At 42.1% G+C, this 17,777-nt stretch overlaps 1 protein-coding gene across 1 annotated transcript; it reads left to right on the forward strand.

Annotated features, from left to right (window-relative positions):
* Nucleotides 1-141: 141 nt before the first annotated feature.
* On the forward strand, nt 142-16,240 carry LOC126401705 (uncharacterized). Its single transcript, XM_050063132.1, has 10 exons — nt 142-333; nt 3,204-3,349; nt 4,479-4,560; nt 4,711-4,849; nt 5,122-5,324; nt 5,504-5,640; nt 6,857-6,998; nt 7,109-7,390; nt 7,526-12,878; nt 14,839-16,240. Exons 1-10 carry the CDS (start codon nt 208-210, stop codon nt 14,847-14,849), a joined length of 6,621 nt encoding a protein of 2,206 aa, XP_049919089.1. The 5' UTR covers nt 142-207; the 3' UTR covers nt 14,850-16,240.
* Nucleotides 16,241-17,777: the final 1,537 nt, after the last annotated feature.

The following is a 17,777-nucleotide window of genomic DNA, read 5'->3' on the forward strand; positions in this document are numbered from 1 at the left end:
GTAATGAGCCACTTATAGCACCGTCTCTGCGGGGCTTCATTTGAGGCAATCTGTTTTAATTGCGGAGCTCAGACTCCGCCCTAACAATCTCTTCTCCGGTGCACGCCGGGTTGGGAAAGGAGCAGTTGGCAGTATCCAATCAGCGCTGTCAGTGCTAGTTGTTGACCGTGGCGATGTAGCTGCTACGAGCGAGGCTAGACAGGCAGTATGGCGGAGGAGGGCTGTGTGTACGAGTTAGAGGGGCTCGACAAACAATTGCAGAGTTTGTTGCGCCGCTACTCAAGTGATGAACTGCGGGCCGATAGTAAAGCGTTCTGCTCTGACTTTAGCAAGGTAAGGAGCCGTGGCTGAAGTTGGTGACAGGCTTGTTGTCGAAGACAAGAGCATGTATGTTAGCCGACTCCCCTCCCCCAGAACTGGCCGCTACACAGCTAGCATTAGCGGTTAGGCTCGTTAGCATCTAGCTAACGAGTCGTAGTCGCTTTTAAAACAAATATATCACCGTAACGCCTGTTAAACATTATGTCAAATAACGCAGCCTCATGCTTAAGTGACGTTATCGAAGCGTCCAAGACAGTAAATCAGTCATATTTTAATGATGATTGGTCAATGTTCAGCTAGCAAGCTAACTGCTAATCGTTTGAGCCAGTTAGCCTAGAAATTGCCTTCAAGTTAGCTTAGTTAGTCCGCTGCATGTTTACCGAACTGGCAACTGGACAACTTTTTGCACGTCTTTAACGCGTTTGGTAATTATATAACAAGCTAGCAATTTAGCAGACATTAGCTAACCTCTAACTTAAAATTGTTATTGTTATTAACAAAATTAGCCTGCATTATGAATCACTCGCTACAAAGCCAAACTTCGGAAATGGCAGAGTTATGCGTCTTAACCAGCAACAGGATATGTAACTGCAAATGTACCTTTGCAGAGATACATAACATCATTTCAGGTATCACAAAATGTCTTCACATCCTGAATATTTTATAGTACCATGAAACTAGGCAAAACATATCACGAAAAGGTGCATTTGAATGTCAGTTGTCTGTGATTATTAGTATATCTGTGATGGTTATTGAAGAGAGTCATAAGCAGTGTGCTAAACCTAAGTGCTAACATGGGAAAACAGTCAGTTTCCTGTTAACACATCCAATATATTAATTCTTATTTAGCTGCAGAGCTATTGGCCATCCAAACTGTAAATCTGAGGTTGAGCCTTTTGAATCATATAACCTGCGAAACTGAAGTTGTGATGCTTCATTATCTACGGCATTGTAATTTAGTAGAAAACTAGTGATTGGACAAAGGCCTGGGAGCAACATTGTTGACATTCAAAGGATTCCAGTGGTGTACAAGAGTGATGTCTTGGGTCTTCACCATTAGAGGGCAATGTAAGCACATTGTATTCCAGGGATTTGACAGGTCAGCTGTGAGAATCTGTAAAGGAGCCCTACATGTCCCATTTTGGTTGTGCACTGTAGTGTCATGTTATAAGGTATCTATAAGGAATAGGTAAGCTTTAAGGGATCTTGAAAGACCAACTTATAATACACTCTAGATTCAAGTAGGGCATGAATAAGATCAGCAGATTTTTGTAAGTAGACTTAACTGTGTAAGGAGTTTTTATGTTTTCTTTCTTTTATATATGTGGAATATGATGTGATAGAGGATACACATGTTCCTGTCAGTTACTGAGAATCACACCCACAGCAGGTTACCAATTGTCCCACACCTGTGCACATGAAATGGGAATGTCTATTTAAAATCAGTGTCGTAAAAAATGGTGTAAATATGTGTTAGTACAACCAATAATTTGTTGTGCTGAGCAAGAGCAACGTGTGGGATCTTCCTTGCAAGACTCAAGAGAAAATTTTCAACCCACCTGCATCTGGGATAGCTGGATGTGCGAATATCTCCCTTATTAACAGGCTGTGCATTGTAGCAAAGGTGTGTTAATGGGGAAAGCTGCAGATGTACCAGGTTCTCCATCACTCCGTCAATATAATAGAAGATGTGGCTCAGCCATGCTGATTTTCCCCATGTATTAGTTGCTGTTGGGGTAATGGATGAGTTAGGCAGCAGTCTGTTTTCTCTCATCTTAATTTAATGTTATCTAGATATTAGTATTGTCACGATACTATAATGTCCAACTTCAATACAACACCTTGAAAAAATATCGATTTTTGAATACCGAGGGGAAGTACTGACATTGAGGGCATACTGTCATTAAAAGATGAAAATAACAAGGCTATAACGTGTCAAAGGCTTTTCTTGGTTAGTAGCTGAGAACAGCAGAATGACTGCAATGAATATTCACAATAAGAGGGAGCAGGAAAGTGTAGCTACTGCCAGTATCAAGTGTGGGAAAAATATGTGTGGGAAAATATGGCAACTGTTTGTGATATTCAGAATTGGCATGTATTGATTAATCACTGTTTTTGACAATGCTGCTAGGTATTGGTTGTATGGCTGCAAGGGGTAGGGCTCCAAGGTCCTAAAATGTATTGTATTGTCTAATCAACAGTCCAAATTCCAAAGGTGTTAGATTACAAAACAGAGAAAAACAGGAAATCAAAGTATTTGAAGGCTGAAAACAGAATTGTTGTGGCATTTTTGCTTGAAAAATTGAATGATTATTCAGTGATCAAAATAGTTTAACTAATTGTGGCAGCACCAAATGGTTTGTATTGGTAACACTGGGTAAATGTCACTGGCATGAGCCTTGTTTCTGTTGTCACCATCATGCTAGCCTCACATAGCCAGACCTGACTCATGCTGTGCCAGTGCTGGAGAAAGGACTGACTGAACCCATCATAATCCTGCAATAAGGGTAAACAATGCTGTGGTTGTCTGTATTTCTATAAACCATCAGTTGTTTTGTGGTGCTAAGCCCAGGTTGCAGTGATGGAAACTTGTTTTGGTGGAGAGTTGAGTACTCACATTTAAAGGTCTACATCCTCGCAAAAGAAAATGATGCAAAAAAAAAACATTAAAAGATGTTTTAACGTGTTGGTTGCAGGCTCCAAGGTTGTTGTTGCTTCTTGCATAGTGCTAAAACAAAGTGTGAAATAGATCTGGCTATGTGAGAGTAGCATCATACCTACAACTGCAGCTAACACATAACCGCAGACTTAAACATGCTAAAGAGCACAATCTGTTAATTGTCCTTGTAACCTTGTCTCTGTTTTGTCTTCCCTCTGTGCAGCTGGTGGAAGAGTATGCCTCTCGCTGGCAGGTGCCGCTGCCTCAGCTCAGGATCCTTGAGATAAGTCTCTGCCACTTCACTCGAGCCTCCACCTTCTTCACACCAAACTGTGATCACGTGCTCCACACACTCAGCAGTCTGGCTTTGTAAGTACACAAGGACCCCTCCTTTGACTCGCTGCTTTCAAACAACTGCAGTGACAAATAAATCAGATGAAAGCAATGACACTTAAGTGCTGTGATTTAGAGCTGTTTTCCAAAGAGATTATCTGTAAATGTACTTGTGTTTGCTAAACACTATTCCAACTTACACAGCAACATATATGTGTTGTTGCAGTCACTTCCTCACAGTGAAGGAGTCAGGTGGAAGCTTGTGGTTTCCAGCCACATACGCATTATTGTCGCGCAGACTTGCTGCACCAGTCATGACCATGTTACTGCTGATGGGAATACACCTCTTTAAACAACTAGGTGAATTTGCAATAGCATCTCACTTTGAGGAAGACAGTAGGCTGGAATTACATTTTACCGTTGTTTTGTGGTTTCTGCTTTCTCAAGTTTTGCTTCTCAGCCAAGTTTCACATCAGTTTAATTGTGAATCAGTGAATGAAACCCTTTATTGCCCCTTAGGGAACTGTCCTTGCACAATGTGCCTTTGAAAAAGCACACATAATTCATCAGACATCACACACCCCCAAGAAAAAACATGAGACATTGATAAGACAAGGCATTAACTCTATATACTTACACACAAGTATTATGTAATAACCACAGGAAAAAATCCTTTTAAATCACTTACAGTTCACTTGCCACTGTCATTGAGATGGAGACTTAAACTTTCAAATCTATTACATACAGAAAACAATAAGAATATTCATATATAAGTCAAATAAAACCTTTGTTTTTATACATTTAGTCGTCCACCTCTGAAATAGTCTTGTATATCTGGGGACAGTTGCTGGCAACTTTTATGGGATTTAAAGTTGATTATGTTTGTTGGCTCAACCAACCACATTTGTGAGCCAGGAAAACCCCCTGGCATGCTGCCAGCTGTTGACCTTACTCCATCCGTGAACCCTCCATCCTCCATCCTGTCTCCCCCAGGGTTTCCCAAAGCTTCTCAATTAAGTGAATTCCTGTGCTTCTCTCACAGTTTGTGCTTTTACAACCATGCAAATAATTGAATTTCTATGAATACTCAGATTAAAGTTATAAAGATTCTGTGTGAAAATGTGTATTCATATATGGAAGCTAAACCATTTTGATCTCCTCACAGGAGCATTTTTGAGTTGTTGCTGTTCATTGACCAGAAGGACTTCCATCAGGAGCCGCTGAAACAATTCACTGTTACATTCCAGGTGAGCATGAAGTGCAGATCATCTTCTTAATAGAACAGTGTTTTTTATTTTGCGCTGTACCTGTTTGGATTATTGTAATACAGGATTTTGGTGCTCTTAATTGAAATATTAGTGCTTTAAGAAGCTCCTTTTGTCCTCATGCCCTCTCAGGAATGTCACAACTTGGCCCTCGCGAGGCATCAGAATGTTCACTTACTTCAGGTGGAGCGTTTGGTTCAAGGCGGTGGGCCTTGGGCCGGCGCAGCCTTACAGGCAATCCTCAGTGAGTCCAGTTTACCTCAGAGTGAAGGTAGGTAACATGGTTGTAATATGCCCAACACTGACTAATTGAGTTGGCAAAGTGTTTTTATGTGTCATGTTGAGGCATAAATCAAAGCTGTAGACTCCAGTTTGTAGCCGAATTGGACTCCTCCTCCTCCAAAGTGCAGTTTATCGGAAAACCTTTGCTTGAAATAGTTTGTCTTCATTGATTGTTCCTTGTAATTCCTGCTAATCTCTTCAGCAGTAACAAAGTAAACTCAAACCTTATCTCTGTCCTCTGGTGTCTTTACTGTTCCTCAGTGGATGGGTACATCAGCTCTGAGCTGCCGGTGTTCTTTGAGCTCCGGGTGCGCTACCTCTTATCCTGTGAGCGGGTCAGCGAGGCTATGTCCCTGGCTAAGTGTTGTGCTCAGCATCCCACTGCAGGACAGCACTTGTTCTTCCTCCAGGTCTACCTCACGTGGCTTTGTAAAACTTCACAGCATGACCGCCTACATAAAGAGGTGGGTGGGGTGACTGAATGCCGAAGACTAGTGTGTCTTTCAGTCAAATGGCGAGAATTTTAACTTCAGTCTGTTTTAATCATTGTTGTTGCTTAGCTACCACACAATTATACCAATATTTTATGTATGAGACCTATATTTGGCCCAAACTAATGCTTTCATTGTCCTCTGATTTTCAGGTGGCTGAATTTAATGGAAAAGATGCAATTCACATCATCTGTAGTTTGGAGTGTGAGGAAAAGGATGAGTTGCTACTCGCCCTCAGCAGAGCCTTCCTCTCTCAGCAGCTCCGCAGGGGAGACATGTACTATTTGTGGTAAGTAAATTTGATGCTAATTTAATGAGAAGTCAGTTTTTAACACCAACTAAGGCCTCCCCATTTAAGTAAGCATTACAGGCCCAAACACACTAAAAGCAAGAATGGATGTGCCACAGAAATCTCTATTTGAGAAGCCTAGGATGTTACATAAGGCAGGAGGACCACTGTTGGGTGCCTGCTTCTGCTACTTTTATTCATTGGTTGGCAATATAACACCAGTAAAAGCCACTGTGAACCAGCCATAACGTTCCCCCTTTAATTTTTTCTTCCAGGTGGGTGAAGTCACTTAAAGGTCCAGTGTGTAGGATTTAGGGGTAAATATTGGTAGAAATTGCAAGTAACGCAATAAGTATGATTACTTTAGTGTATACTCGTCTGACAATAAGAACGATTGTGTTTTCATTACTTTAGAATGAGCTGTTTAAATCTACACTGGGAGCAGGTCCTCATTCACATAGTCTGCCATGTTGCACCACCATGTTTCTACAGTAGCCCAGCACGACTGAACCAGATACTTGCTCTAGACTGGGGCCAGAGTCTCTCACTGCAGCCTGTTTTGTACAGTGAATGCTGGACGGAGCACTGAGTGACAATAACCCCGCCCACATTTAAAAAGTACAGTTTGTGGTGGAAACGCTAGGGTCTAGGTACAATGTCTGAAGGGTACTTTCAGTTCCAAAGGTACCATACTGAAAATGTTTGGTGGAAACGGGGCTTAAATGTTCATGATGATACGGGGTGGATCTGTTATGCTAACATAACTGCCAAGGGTCTAAACTTTTATTTTTTCCTATTTTTAGTATCTAAAATGTGGCAACACAATGGTTAAGATCTATAGTAGAACAGCTGTGAGCAGTGGTAGTTGCTTTCGTTCAGCATTGCAGAATTACACTAGTGTTGTTCATAAAGTTTTAAGCTAAGCTAACAGAGCTAATGTCAGCTGTTGCCCAGAAGTGTTGTGCACTTTCGCTACACATCCGCCACTCTGTCTCTCAGTCCCTCCTCTTTGTCTCACTGCCTTTGGTCACTGGGTCCTCTTTTGGCGATACAAAATCAGGTTACAGGAGGGGCATCACAGCAGTTTGACGCGCCTCATAAAGCTTTTGGTGCGTGTTCAGTCACTTAAAACAACAGGTGTACTTTAAAAGGCATGCATCAGGAGCTTTCAGTGCGTTTAGACCTTATGAACAATGTTTAACCCTTTTCTTTGCAGTGATCTTGTCTTCATATGGAGTAAACTTCACAGTCGGTTGAATACGTCCAAGCAAGCTCTGCTCGAGGATAGTCATCAGCTGATGCTCTCTGCCACCAATGTCAACTCGATCTTCCCATTCATCAGAGCCATACTTCAGGAGGTGAGACACATTTGAACTGCAGTGTATTATTTTAATTTCCATACATTTGCTAAGATGCTAAGATTTCTATAAGTATTGAATTGATTCAGCCTTTGTTTGTATCTCACTAGCTTGGTGAAGATGGTGTCCAGTTCTGCGTGGAGCTTTGTGCTAATGCCCTGGGGTCTTGCTTTCCCTGTGATGTCATAACCAAGTCCCTAATCTACAAAACCATTGCTGGCCTGCTTCCCAATGACCTGGAGGTTTGCAGGGCATGTGCTCTTCTTGTCTTCTTCCTCGAACGCACTGTTGAGACATACAAGATGGTGTACCTTCTTTACGTGCATCCCGATCAGGAGTACCATGTGGAGTACAGCCCAATCCCAAATCATGTTCGCTTTGAAACCCTGCAGGTAGAGCACCTTTTTAATAAATCATGACAGAGAAGAGGCACTATTTCGGACTCTTTGTCAGTTCAGATATGCATTGTTGCTTGGGTTTTTCCATATTGAAGTACCAAAACATTTTCTTTTTCTTTCTCTCCTCAGGTCTTGAAGAAGGACCTGTATTTTGACCCAGAGTTTTGGAACCTCATTGCTTTGCGGACCAACTGTTTGAAGCTGATGAGTGAGAAGGTGGTCAGTGCTGCCCTTGAAGAGATCATGGAGGACAAATGGATCCTGAGCTATTGCACCAAAGAACCTGTTTCCCGATCAAGCACATCAGTATGTCAGAGAGGACGTAAAGGGGTGGCAGCTAAAAAGCGGCACCTCAAAGACGACAGACATCATAAAGAGGACACTGCATCCAAGAGACTTAAGGTGGGTCAAGGCAAAACACAACTAAATGTTGACCACACTGGAAAGAGGAAAGGCAACCAAGGGGCACAACCTTTGAAGGATGCATCATCCAAGCCTTTGAGGCGTTCATTTTGGCAGCTAGACAGACTGCAGGACAATGGTGAACTGAGGCGCACTACTCGACTCTCAGAGAAGAACCCGCCAAAACGGAGGATTAGAAAACCCAGGTGGCTTCTGGAAGACTCGGGAACTCTTGGAGAGAATAATGTTCTTCCAAACATCAAAAAGCATGGGTTGAGACATCAAAAGCACCATCGGTCCTCTGTCATGAAGAGGCCTCATAGTGGTGAGCTCAAGAACAATGCAAAACACAAACCTTCAATAAATTTGCATTTAATGGCAAGGGAAAACAACAGCAAGCCCCAGAAAGGATGTTCTTTGGACTCTGTTAAACCAGCTGCCTTGCCACAGGTAATTCTTGAGCTCTCCCTTCCAGACAATGAACTCATGGGAACATTTACTGAGGACTCTTGCAGCAGACAGAGAAGTATCCCTCAAGTGCTCCTTTACAGACCTACAGTGAAGATTCCTGTCACATCACAACCTGTAAAGACCGTACATCGCAAAGAGGTGATTCTTAGAGCGCGGGATGCAACTATGCTCATACAACAGTTGCACTGTTATACTCGGCGGCAAAAAGGAAAAGGTAACGTGTTGAATATTCAAGGCTCAGTATCAACAATCACACGTTCCTCCGTGCAAGGAAGTCCTCCAAAAGAGCCAGAGAAAGAGTGCTGTGAAAGGCCTGCTGCTGAGATGAAAGGTGGAGTTGCCTCTCAGACACGAGCAGCAACTGAAGTCACAGGATCCCCAGTTTTAGAAAAAGTCCCTCAGGCTCGGACTACAAAAGCAGCCTCAAGAAAGACATTTTCAGGAGGAGAGCTTTCTGAAAAATCTGCTGCTGAGATGAAAGCTACCAAAGCGTCACAGAAAACAGTAGCAACTGAAGGTACAGAAACTCCAACTTTGGATAAGGTCCTGCAAGCACAGTCCATAGCTGCAGCAAGGGAGCTCTGCGAAGAGTCTGCTGTTGAGATGAAAGTCACTATTGCATCAACAGCAGCAAAAGTGACTCAATCTCCAGGTTTAGATGAGGTCTCTAAAGCTGTTAAAGACACCTCAAAAACCACAACTTCAGCTGAGGTCATGCAAACCGCAACTGTGGACAACAATCAGATGGTAGCTACCGATAAAACCCATCCAGTCTCAAATATGACCAACATTTCAAACACTGGAGCTGCTGATCCCACAGCGTCACAGTCTCAAGATGTTCCTAGAGGTGGTATGCAAGAACTGAAGTCACTACCCTCTCAGGCTGAAACTGGCAAAAATCCGGTAGCTCAGGCCACAGCAGACATCCCAGAGGTGCTCACCACTGTCAGCAAGAACATTTCTGAGGTGGACATCACAGATGTGTCACCCAAACTCACAAAAGGAAATGTGCCTTGTGAAAATGACTCAGGTGGGGAAACTACTTATACACCTAAAGATCAGGACAGTATAAATGACATATCTGCTCTGACTTTAGTAACAGAAATGGTTACTGAACTTGCACCTGAGGCACTTAGTCGAGATCTGGAAAATCACAAACAGCCAGTTCCAGAGGACGGTGCTTCTAATGAGTCAACAGCAAGAAGTAAATCTAAAGTTCCTCGCAAACGCACTACCTCCAGCTGCTCTGTAGTTGCTGATGTGCAAGGGAAGAAAGAAGCAACTCAGGATATCGATCCAGAAACACCTGAAAACAGTGAACTACCGCAATCAGAGGAATCCAAGTTGGAGTACTGTTGTACCTTCTGCAACAAGGACTTTAAGGGAAGTCGCGTAGTTGCACATGCTATGTTCCATTATCGTAAAGACGAGTGCATGTTCTGTGGGACGATCTTCAAAGATGACCTCTTGGCCATGATGCACCTGTCTGACCATATTGAGAAGCTAAAGAAGATCAAAGAGTCAGCCGGTAACAGAGCTCAAGAAAAGTCAGTCTCTGGGACCAAAGACATTTCCACACCTAAGACTTGCGCCAAAGCAAAGACCTCAACTGTGTCTTCTGGGCGCCGTTCTAGTGGGAGGCTGAAGAAATCTACTGACTCTCCCAAATCAGTAAGCCTTCCAGATTCAGCACCATCTGGATCTAGAAAGTTAAGATCCAATGAAGAGCCTGTAGATAGTCAGTCTTTACATGAAAAGAGACAACATCCATCAAAGCACCTTAATAGCAAAACTCCTGTTCACAAGGTGAATGGACATATTGGCAAAAAGAAAGGGCTGGGCAGACCAAGAAAGGACACCTTTAACTCAGAAGCTAAGCAGCCTCCTTCACAGCAGATCTCTAAAGAAAGAACAAATGATAGAGCTGAGCATTCCAGGTTGCAAAAAAACAAAGATATAGAGATGAATTCCTCTGCAACATCAGTGCAGGTAGATTCTTCCGCTCATGATGAAATGAAGGAGACGGAATCTCAGCGGGTCCCGAAGACAACCACAAAGCAAAGTGGGAAAGTTGCTGAGGAGAAAAATGTTGAGCCGCAAGAGAAACTCTGCTGTCCTGCAGAGGGTTGTTCGTGGTTTACAGACCTGTCAAAGAACCGTGTTGCACTCCTTTACCATGCTCTCGAAGAGCACTATGGTGAGGTCAAACCTCTAAAACTGGCGTTCCGTGTAGGAAACAACAAATGTAGTAGTTGCATGAGGGTTATGTGGAGTTTCAAACATTTTCAACACCACGTTGAAAGACACAGACTCACTCCGCGGCATCCTTGCCTTCATCAGGGTTGTTCTGCGAGGTTCAAAACTGGAATGGAAATGAGACGCCACGCCAGGAGGCACAGTCCGCTGCAGGCAGTGTGCTGCCTCCCTGGTTGTTCGCAGCTATTTATTTGTCTTTGGGCACTGAACCTTCACGAAAGAGAGCACTATGCTTCCAAACCTTCTAAACCAGACAAGTATACAAATGAGCAAACAGGTGACAAACATGATAACACACCGGATGGGAAGAAAAAGACGGATCATAAGCCAAAAGATGCAACTGCTACCACTACTGAAAAGACTGTGAGTGAAAAGGCTGTTCGTAAATTGAGAGAAGCTACACATAACTCGTCAACAGAGAAACATGTCCAGGCTCCTCCTCCCACCACTGTCAGTGCGTCTCTGTTGAAAGAGAGAAAAGATTCACATGTCTTGAAGAATCTCTCTAACAAGGACACATCCACACAGTCAGTCAGCCCTAATCTGAGATTAAGGCAAACATTAAGAAAAGCAACAAATACAATGAAAAGTGACAGAGTCATCTCATCATCATTGTTAAAACACAATATCAGAGTGCGGCATAAGTTCAAGAAAAAGCAGGTCAAAGTGAACACAAAGTTTCCAAAAAGAAGAGGGCGTCCTCCCAAGTCAAAGGAAGCGGTGCATGATGAAAACAAGACCACTGGTCAAAACAATCAGGCTGTTATAATAAAAACTGCTCGGCGTGGTCGCCCCCCAAAAGCAGCAGAGACATCAAATATGACAAATGCAAAACAAAAAAAGGAAAAGAGTCAGCAGGTCCAAGATGTAGTCAAAACTACGGAAACATCAATCAGTGAACCAAGGTCTAAGAAATCAATGAACAGGCAGGTGAAGAAGAATCATGTCAAACATAAGTGGATTTCACGTGGTTCCTCTTCAGCTAAGGTGTCAGCTGACAGTTTAAATCAGTCAGTCAGTTCAACCTCAGCAGACAAAACACAGAAGGTAACAGCTGACCAAACGAAGAAACAGCATAAAGTGAAAAAACGCTCCACTCCTAAAGAAAACAGTAGTCAACCAGCTTCCTCAGACTCCAGCAAGTCAAAGAAACCCACGGTTACAGATAACGAAGCCAGCACAAAGATTGTTAAGAAAAAATGTCCTCTCAAAGAACCAGAGCCTGCCTTGAAAAAATCTGCCAAACCGACATCTGATGTCCCACAAGTCGAGGCCAAAGCAGTTCCAGCTGTAGAAAGTTCTGCCAATGAGGGAAAAGCCAAGGCAGAAGACACCAACTCAACACAAAGCAGCTCTGGTAATGCTGTGCCTGCTGTCCCCACGAACAGTTCAGATGTGACAACTGCACCACCCACCATCTCAGGAGAGAAAACACAGAAGGTAGCTTCAAAGAAATTACACATAAAAAAAGAAGGAAAGAAAGAAAAGAGTACGGCTTCTTCAGACTCAGGCAAGACAAATAAGAAGCACAAAGATATTAATAAAAAAAGGGACAAGAAAACACTCGAGGGAGGGCAGCCATGCAAAGATCCAAGCAAACCACCTGCTTTGAAAAAGAAAGCTACGTCAAAATCTCCAGACCAACAAGTGAAGGCTAAAGCAGCAGCAGCAGTAGAGGGCTCTTCTGATGTGGACGGAAAAGCAAAAGAAGGAACAGATGCAACAGTCAGCAGCTCTGGTTCCTCCACCCCTCCTGCCACAGATAGTGGCTCAAATGAAACAACCTCGCAACTCACTGCCCCAGAGAAAGGAATAAAAAACGAAAAATCCAAGAAATCTCATGTCAAAAAAGACTCGGACCCCAACAAGGCAAATAAGAAGCGCAAGAATGTTCAAAAAGAAGGTGACACGAAGATTGTCAAGAAAAAATGCAAAGTTCAGCCTAAGGTGGAGAGCTCTGTAGGTGAAGACGGAAAAACTGTAGTGGAAACAAAACCAGTTAACAGCTCTGGTCACTCTCCAACAATGAACAGACAAGCAGCAAGTGAAGATGCAAAATCGACAGTGTTGATAAACACTCTTGCAGAGTATGGCAAGAAGCCATACATGCGTCCACCACCCACAGCATACCTGGATGAGAAGTACATCACCATGCCAAAACGAAGGAAGCAGCTGTCGTTCCTCCCGTCGTTTCAGAGAAGCCCCGCTCCTCAGGAGAGCTGCATTACGACAGCTCCGCAGAGACATCGATGTGCCAACTGTTTTGCTACTTTCAACAGTGCTGAGGAGCTCCAGAGTCATCAGCAACTGCAGAAGTGCTCAAACGTCTTTGGATTCGACTCGGATGAAGAGGGTGAGTCATTGTTGGTGGAAAGTTTAGCAAGTTGAAATCTAAAGCAGATTAAAGCATATATAGATACAAGATTCATATAAAGACTAATGAGATTGCTGTCAATATGTGCATATGAAATTATTTACAATACTAAAATTTCAGATATAAATCACTCAGTACGTTTTCATGCACAGTTAAGTCAAGATACAGTTACAGCTCAACTAGGCAATTTAATTAGGCTGCTGTCCTTGTCCCAGTATACGAACATGGGAGGGGAGTCGATTTATTGACTGAGGTATGTCCGACTCCACTACGATAGGTGGCAATATGCCCCCTTTCAGCTTGTCAGTATCGGACCTTTTTCTGGTTAAGCTATTTCGTCACAAACCAAACAGTCGACAAACAAGTTAGCTACAGTTAGCTAGTGGCAAATTGGTACCCTGGTGGACAACTTTCACAACCGTTCACATTTGGTACGTCCAAAAATGCTCGGCCCTAGATTTAGTATTCACAATGTTGTCCCTGCTTTTTTCTTCTGTTATGCATTTAATGCTATTTGACTTCCGGGTCAAAGCCTGAGGCAGACACTGTGGAGCATGGGCAGAGCACCTCGGTCAGCTTGGATAATTGACATACATACAGGAGTAATTCGACTCCCAATCGCACTTTGAGAAATAAGATTAAGTACGATTTCAGTTGGACTAACTTGTTTACATGTATTTTGAAAGTCTGGTTTTAGTCATACTAACACAATAAATTGTTTTTCTGACTGTTAACTAAAAAAAAAAAAAAAAAAATCATTACTTTAATCAAGCCTTAATAGAGTGCCTTAGGGGTGACGTTTTTTACGTAGGCCGACACAGAGGTTAGCATCGCCCTGGTTCCCGAACAAACGTTTGATACTTACACGTTCATCAGAAGTAAAAAACTAACATCAAGCTATAAACGAACTACGCCATGGTGGCATGACGAAACATCGCCACCACAAGGCTGTAAAGCAGTGTTTGGCATGATGATCTTCTGTAGTCTCATTTAGCCACTTATTAGGGACTGCCTTTCTTAAGACACATAAAAGCGTCACAATTCGCGAGTGGGGTATTTACTGATGTGTTTTATGTCGAAGAACAAAACATAAAACTCTCCTCAGCTTGTGTTAACTGCAGACCTTATTTCATCTAACCAAAAATTCATTCAAATACCATATTGACTTCAAGATGAGGGAACCAGGAGTGCTAAAATGCTGACTCATGTCCAGATTTTAGGAGTCATTCCTGGAGCACTCTCAGTCCCTCCAGGAATTTGTGGGCTTTTTAGGGGGATTTAAATTTTTTTCTTAATCTCATGTGGATGAGATAGTAACTTACATGTACAACATATTTACCTTGTATGCCAAAAAAAAATCACCTTTGAGGACCTTAGGGGCTCTGTAAAAAATTCCAAAAATAGTTGTGTTTTATATACATATATGATAATTTTTAATAGTTGTGAAACAAGATAAGTCATTCCTACGGGATAGAAAGTCCCAAAAGTAGTTGCTTTTTTTCATTAAAAATCTAAGTCAAAAGATGAAACTACTACCCTAATCGTAACCGCTCTGTTCTGAGTTTGAGATTTATACCACACTAAAGTTACCACCGAACATGCATATTTAATCTAACTCGGCTTGATTCAGCATGTGTAATAATAGATCTGGATGCAACAGCCTCTGTTGTGATGATTTGTCTTTTCTCTGGGTGTGTTTTGCTGTTGAAAATGTTGGTGTTTGTGCCGAATTTACGGTGATAGGTTGAATTTGAGTTGTTGTTGCAGTTGTGACATCGCCACATCCTGGAAGGGCTGCACACTGCAACACAATCTGTAGAGGATATTCTGTTAAAGTTGTGTAGTCTTCAAGTATAATACAACCCTCAGCTTCTGAATGTAATTTCAAGAAAAGGAAAGTTTTACAAACTCCTTTATTCTCTCTTTTTTCCTGTTTCAGGCAGCACTTGAACGTTTCCAATTGAGTCCAAGTGAATTGACGTTTTGGATGCATGACAAACTGACCTGTGGACCTGCGTGGAGCCCCCAAACAGATCATACCTCACTGGATCAGTGTTCTCTGGATGACCTGTTCATTACTGTGGGCAACGACTGGTGCGTCTGGAGACTTGGAACTGAAGGGGTTAGCTGACATTTCACTGCAGCATGTGCCTGTAGCGCAAGGCCCCGGGGAGCGGCCAGAACACAAAAAATAGCCAATCAATAAAAGACATCTGAACTGAATCTCAGTCACTGTTAGCGGAACAGTTAGTACTGAAGTGCCTGCTCTGGAACCGCTGTGCTGTTTCCAGCTGCTTCACCTGGAATGGAGATTAAGGATTGTGGTTTAAAGACTGGACTTTTGAAAGCTGTGAAAAAAAATAAAAAAACTCACGCAAGACAACAAGGCTGCTCCTGCTATGACTCGGACCCATATTTTTCACGTCACTAAGCCATATTATGCCATCTTTTTGCTTTTTGCACTCTTCTCACAAGATTTATCAGTTAATTTCTGCTTAAACTCTCAAAGGGACGGGGATTGTACGATGAATGAAGCATCTAAAAATCATGCTTTTTTAAAACATCCCTAGGTTACATCTAATTTTCTAAACTTTGAAAAGTTGTGAGATTGCTGTATCAGAGTCTTCTTTGGGAAAATGTTATGTATAATTCTTGTTTAAATACTAATTGTAGTTCTTCTACAGAGTTCCCTATGGGCTTGAGTAAGACTGTGCTTGTCCTCACCATCAGTATACAGTAGAGGGCAGTGTGCACCAATCTCTTCATTATGTTAACAGATTGCTTTTTTCCTCTTGCAGAACACAAGATGTTACATGCTCGTTTTTGCAACAGACTGATTTCTACCTACAAAACTGCTCTGCTGTATTTATCACTGGACAGGCTCACATCCATCATGTTGAATTTCCTTTAGCAATAACTACGACCTACCACAAAATGTGCCAGTATCCGCCTCATATTGTGTTGGATTCTGTCACCAGTCATGTTCTGCCTATTATAATTATGTCAGTGGAACAGCTGACACTCTGGCTTATATTATATTTTCTCACTTACACATAGATTTTATCTTTTACTGCACTGTCCAAGACCATAGGAACATTGTGATTTCTCTTCTAGGCTGTCTCTTTCTTTTGGAGAGAAAGTTGTAAACAGCCACAGTTTTAAGTGTTACCGGGCGGCCGCACCAGTCTTTCATGAGCAGCAGCAGGTTATATTTATTTATGTTTTATTTTCTATCTTTTGTAAATATTTGAAGAGTTTCGATGGCTTATTATATAAGGGGGTGTTGGAGCCGGGTTTATATTTTGTTCTTGAGGTTAAAATAAAACTTATTTGAAATGGCATCTATTCTGTTCTATTCTGTTGCACCAGAGACTGGCGTGTTTTCATCAGAGGAATGAGCAATTTATTCCAGAAGTAGGAAATAAAATGTTTTAGTGCCCTGGCAACAGATTAGACGCAGCAGTGTTGGGTTGCAGAGGAGAAGAGAATATTGAATTTTGTAGACCTGATCACTCATAAAGATAAATCCTTACCTTTGCCAACCTTTAGTCTGTTACCTTAACTATACTAAAGCTAGCATCCAACATGCCAGACTACTTCAAAGGCAAAACCAGAAATGCCAAAATGCCAAATTGCCAAATGTGCATAAGCCAGCACTAAAAGGTTCCACGTTTTCATGTCTGTGCCAGAGGTTGCCATGGCAGAAGGCATTATGTTTTGGGGTTGTCTGTCTGTCCGCCCCATGCCGGGGAACACAATGTCTCAAAAACTCCATGAGGGAGTTTTCAGATTTGGCATAAATGTCCACTTGGACTCAGTGATCAACTAGTTGGATTTTGGTAGTCAAAAGTCTAAGTCATTGTGATCTTGTGTCTTATTTTCATGACCTTGAGTGAATATCCTCAAATTTAGCACAAACGTCCACTTGGACTCGAAAGGACTGATTTAAATTTTGATAACATTTTCCTGATTTGAAAAGGAGCTGAACTCATTTCAGCTGGCAACATTTTCTGGCAACATGAACACATTTTCAAGCCTTACAATGAAGTGAATCCTGTTTCTTCTGTCAGTAGAGCAGCCAAAGTGGATAATAATCCTGCTGAGACTCAGTCAATTGTATTATTTCTTAATTTGGCACAGTTGTTGATGTTCACACGCGTTGTACTAAAACAGTCCGAGATTAACTACGTGTCAGGTAGCTGAGGATTCCTGTTGCTGATGACTGTAATAACCGCTCAGTCATTAATCACTGTAATCATGCACTGTAATGAGCCAATGATGCAGACAGATCAGACAGTCGAGTGATGAGGCAGTTCGGCAGGCAGACGGTCACAAGGGCCAGACAGAAAGGCGATCTCTTTGTTTTCCATCTGAGTCAATATTGTTTATTGTGGTAGACGAAGACAGAGGAAGAGAGAGAGACTGCCGGAGAAGAGGGAGAGGAAGAAACAGGAGACCACAGGAAGAGTCAAGTTCCCATCCACAGGTGTGTGTCTTTGTGTTTCTGTGTGTCCACGTGAGAGGTGGAGGGACTTTTCACTGGTTCGTCATTTGAAACGTGATCAAAATGCATTTCTTATCCTCTACTTGCCAGAGTTAACATGCAATAGGTGTTTTTAAAGGAGCAGTGACACATTTTAAACTATTATTGTATTTAAGACTGTATTGAATAGTTTGAAGTGCTGAAGCAATAATGATTCATTCTGTTTAAACCCATATTTCTGCACAGTTGTAGATAAAGAATGGGCCACACTAATATTTTAAGTACTATACTTTACTCATTAAAGAAAGTACAGCAAATATGACTGAACATTTAAAGTGAGACTGCAACTTTTAAAGTAAAATAAAATGTTCTTCCTTTTATAAATGAGAAGTGGA

The sequence above is a fragment of the Epinephelus moara genome, chromosome 15 (genome assembly GCF_006386435.1).
Source record: "Epinephelus moara isolate mb chromosome 15, YSFRI_EMoa_1.0, whole genome shotgun sequence".
In the NCBI taxonomy this organism is placed as follows: Eukaryota; Metazoa; Chordata; class Actinopteri; order Perciformes; family Serranidae; genus Epinephelus; species Epinephelus moara.

Bases quoted from the DNA above. Each gene is read 5' to 3' on its own strand.
- LOC126401705 (XM_050063132.1), top strand. From the start codon at position 208: ATGGCGGAGGAGGGCTGTGTGTACGAGTTAGAGGGGCTCGACAAACAA. The intron at 4,561-4,710 runs GTGAGCATGAAG...ATGCCCTCTCAG, and splicing joins AATTCACTGTTACATTCCAG to GAATGTCACAACTTGGCCCT. The intron at 6,999-7,108 runs GTGAGACACATT...GTATCTCACTAG, and splicing joins TCAGAGCCATACTTCAGGAG to CTTGGTGAAGATGGTGTCCA.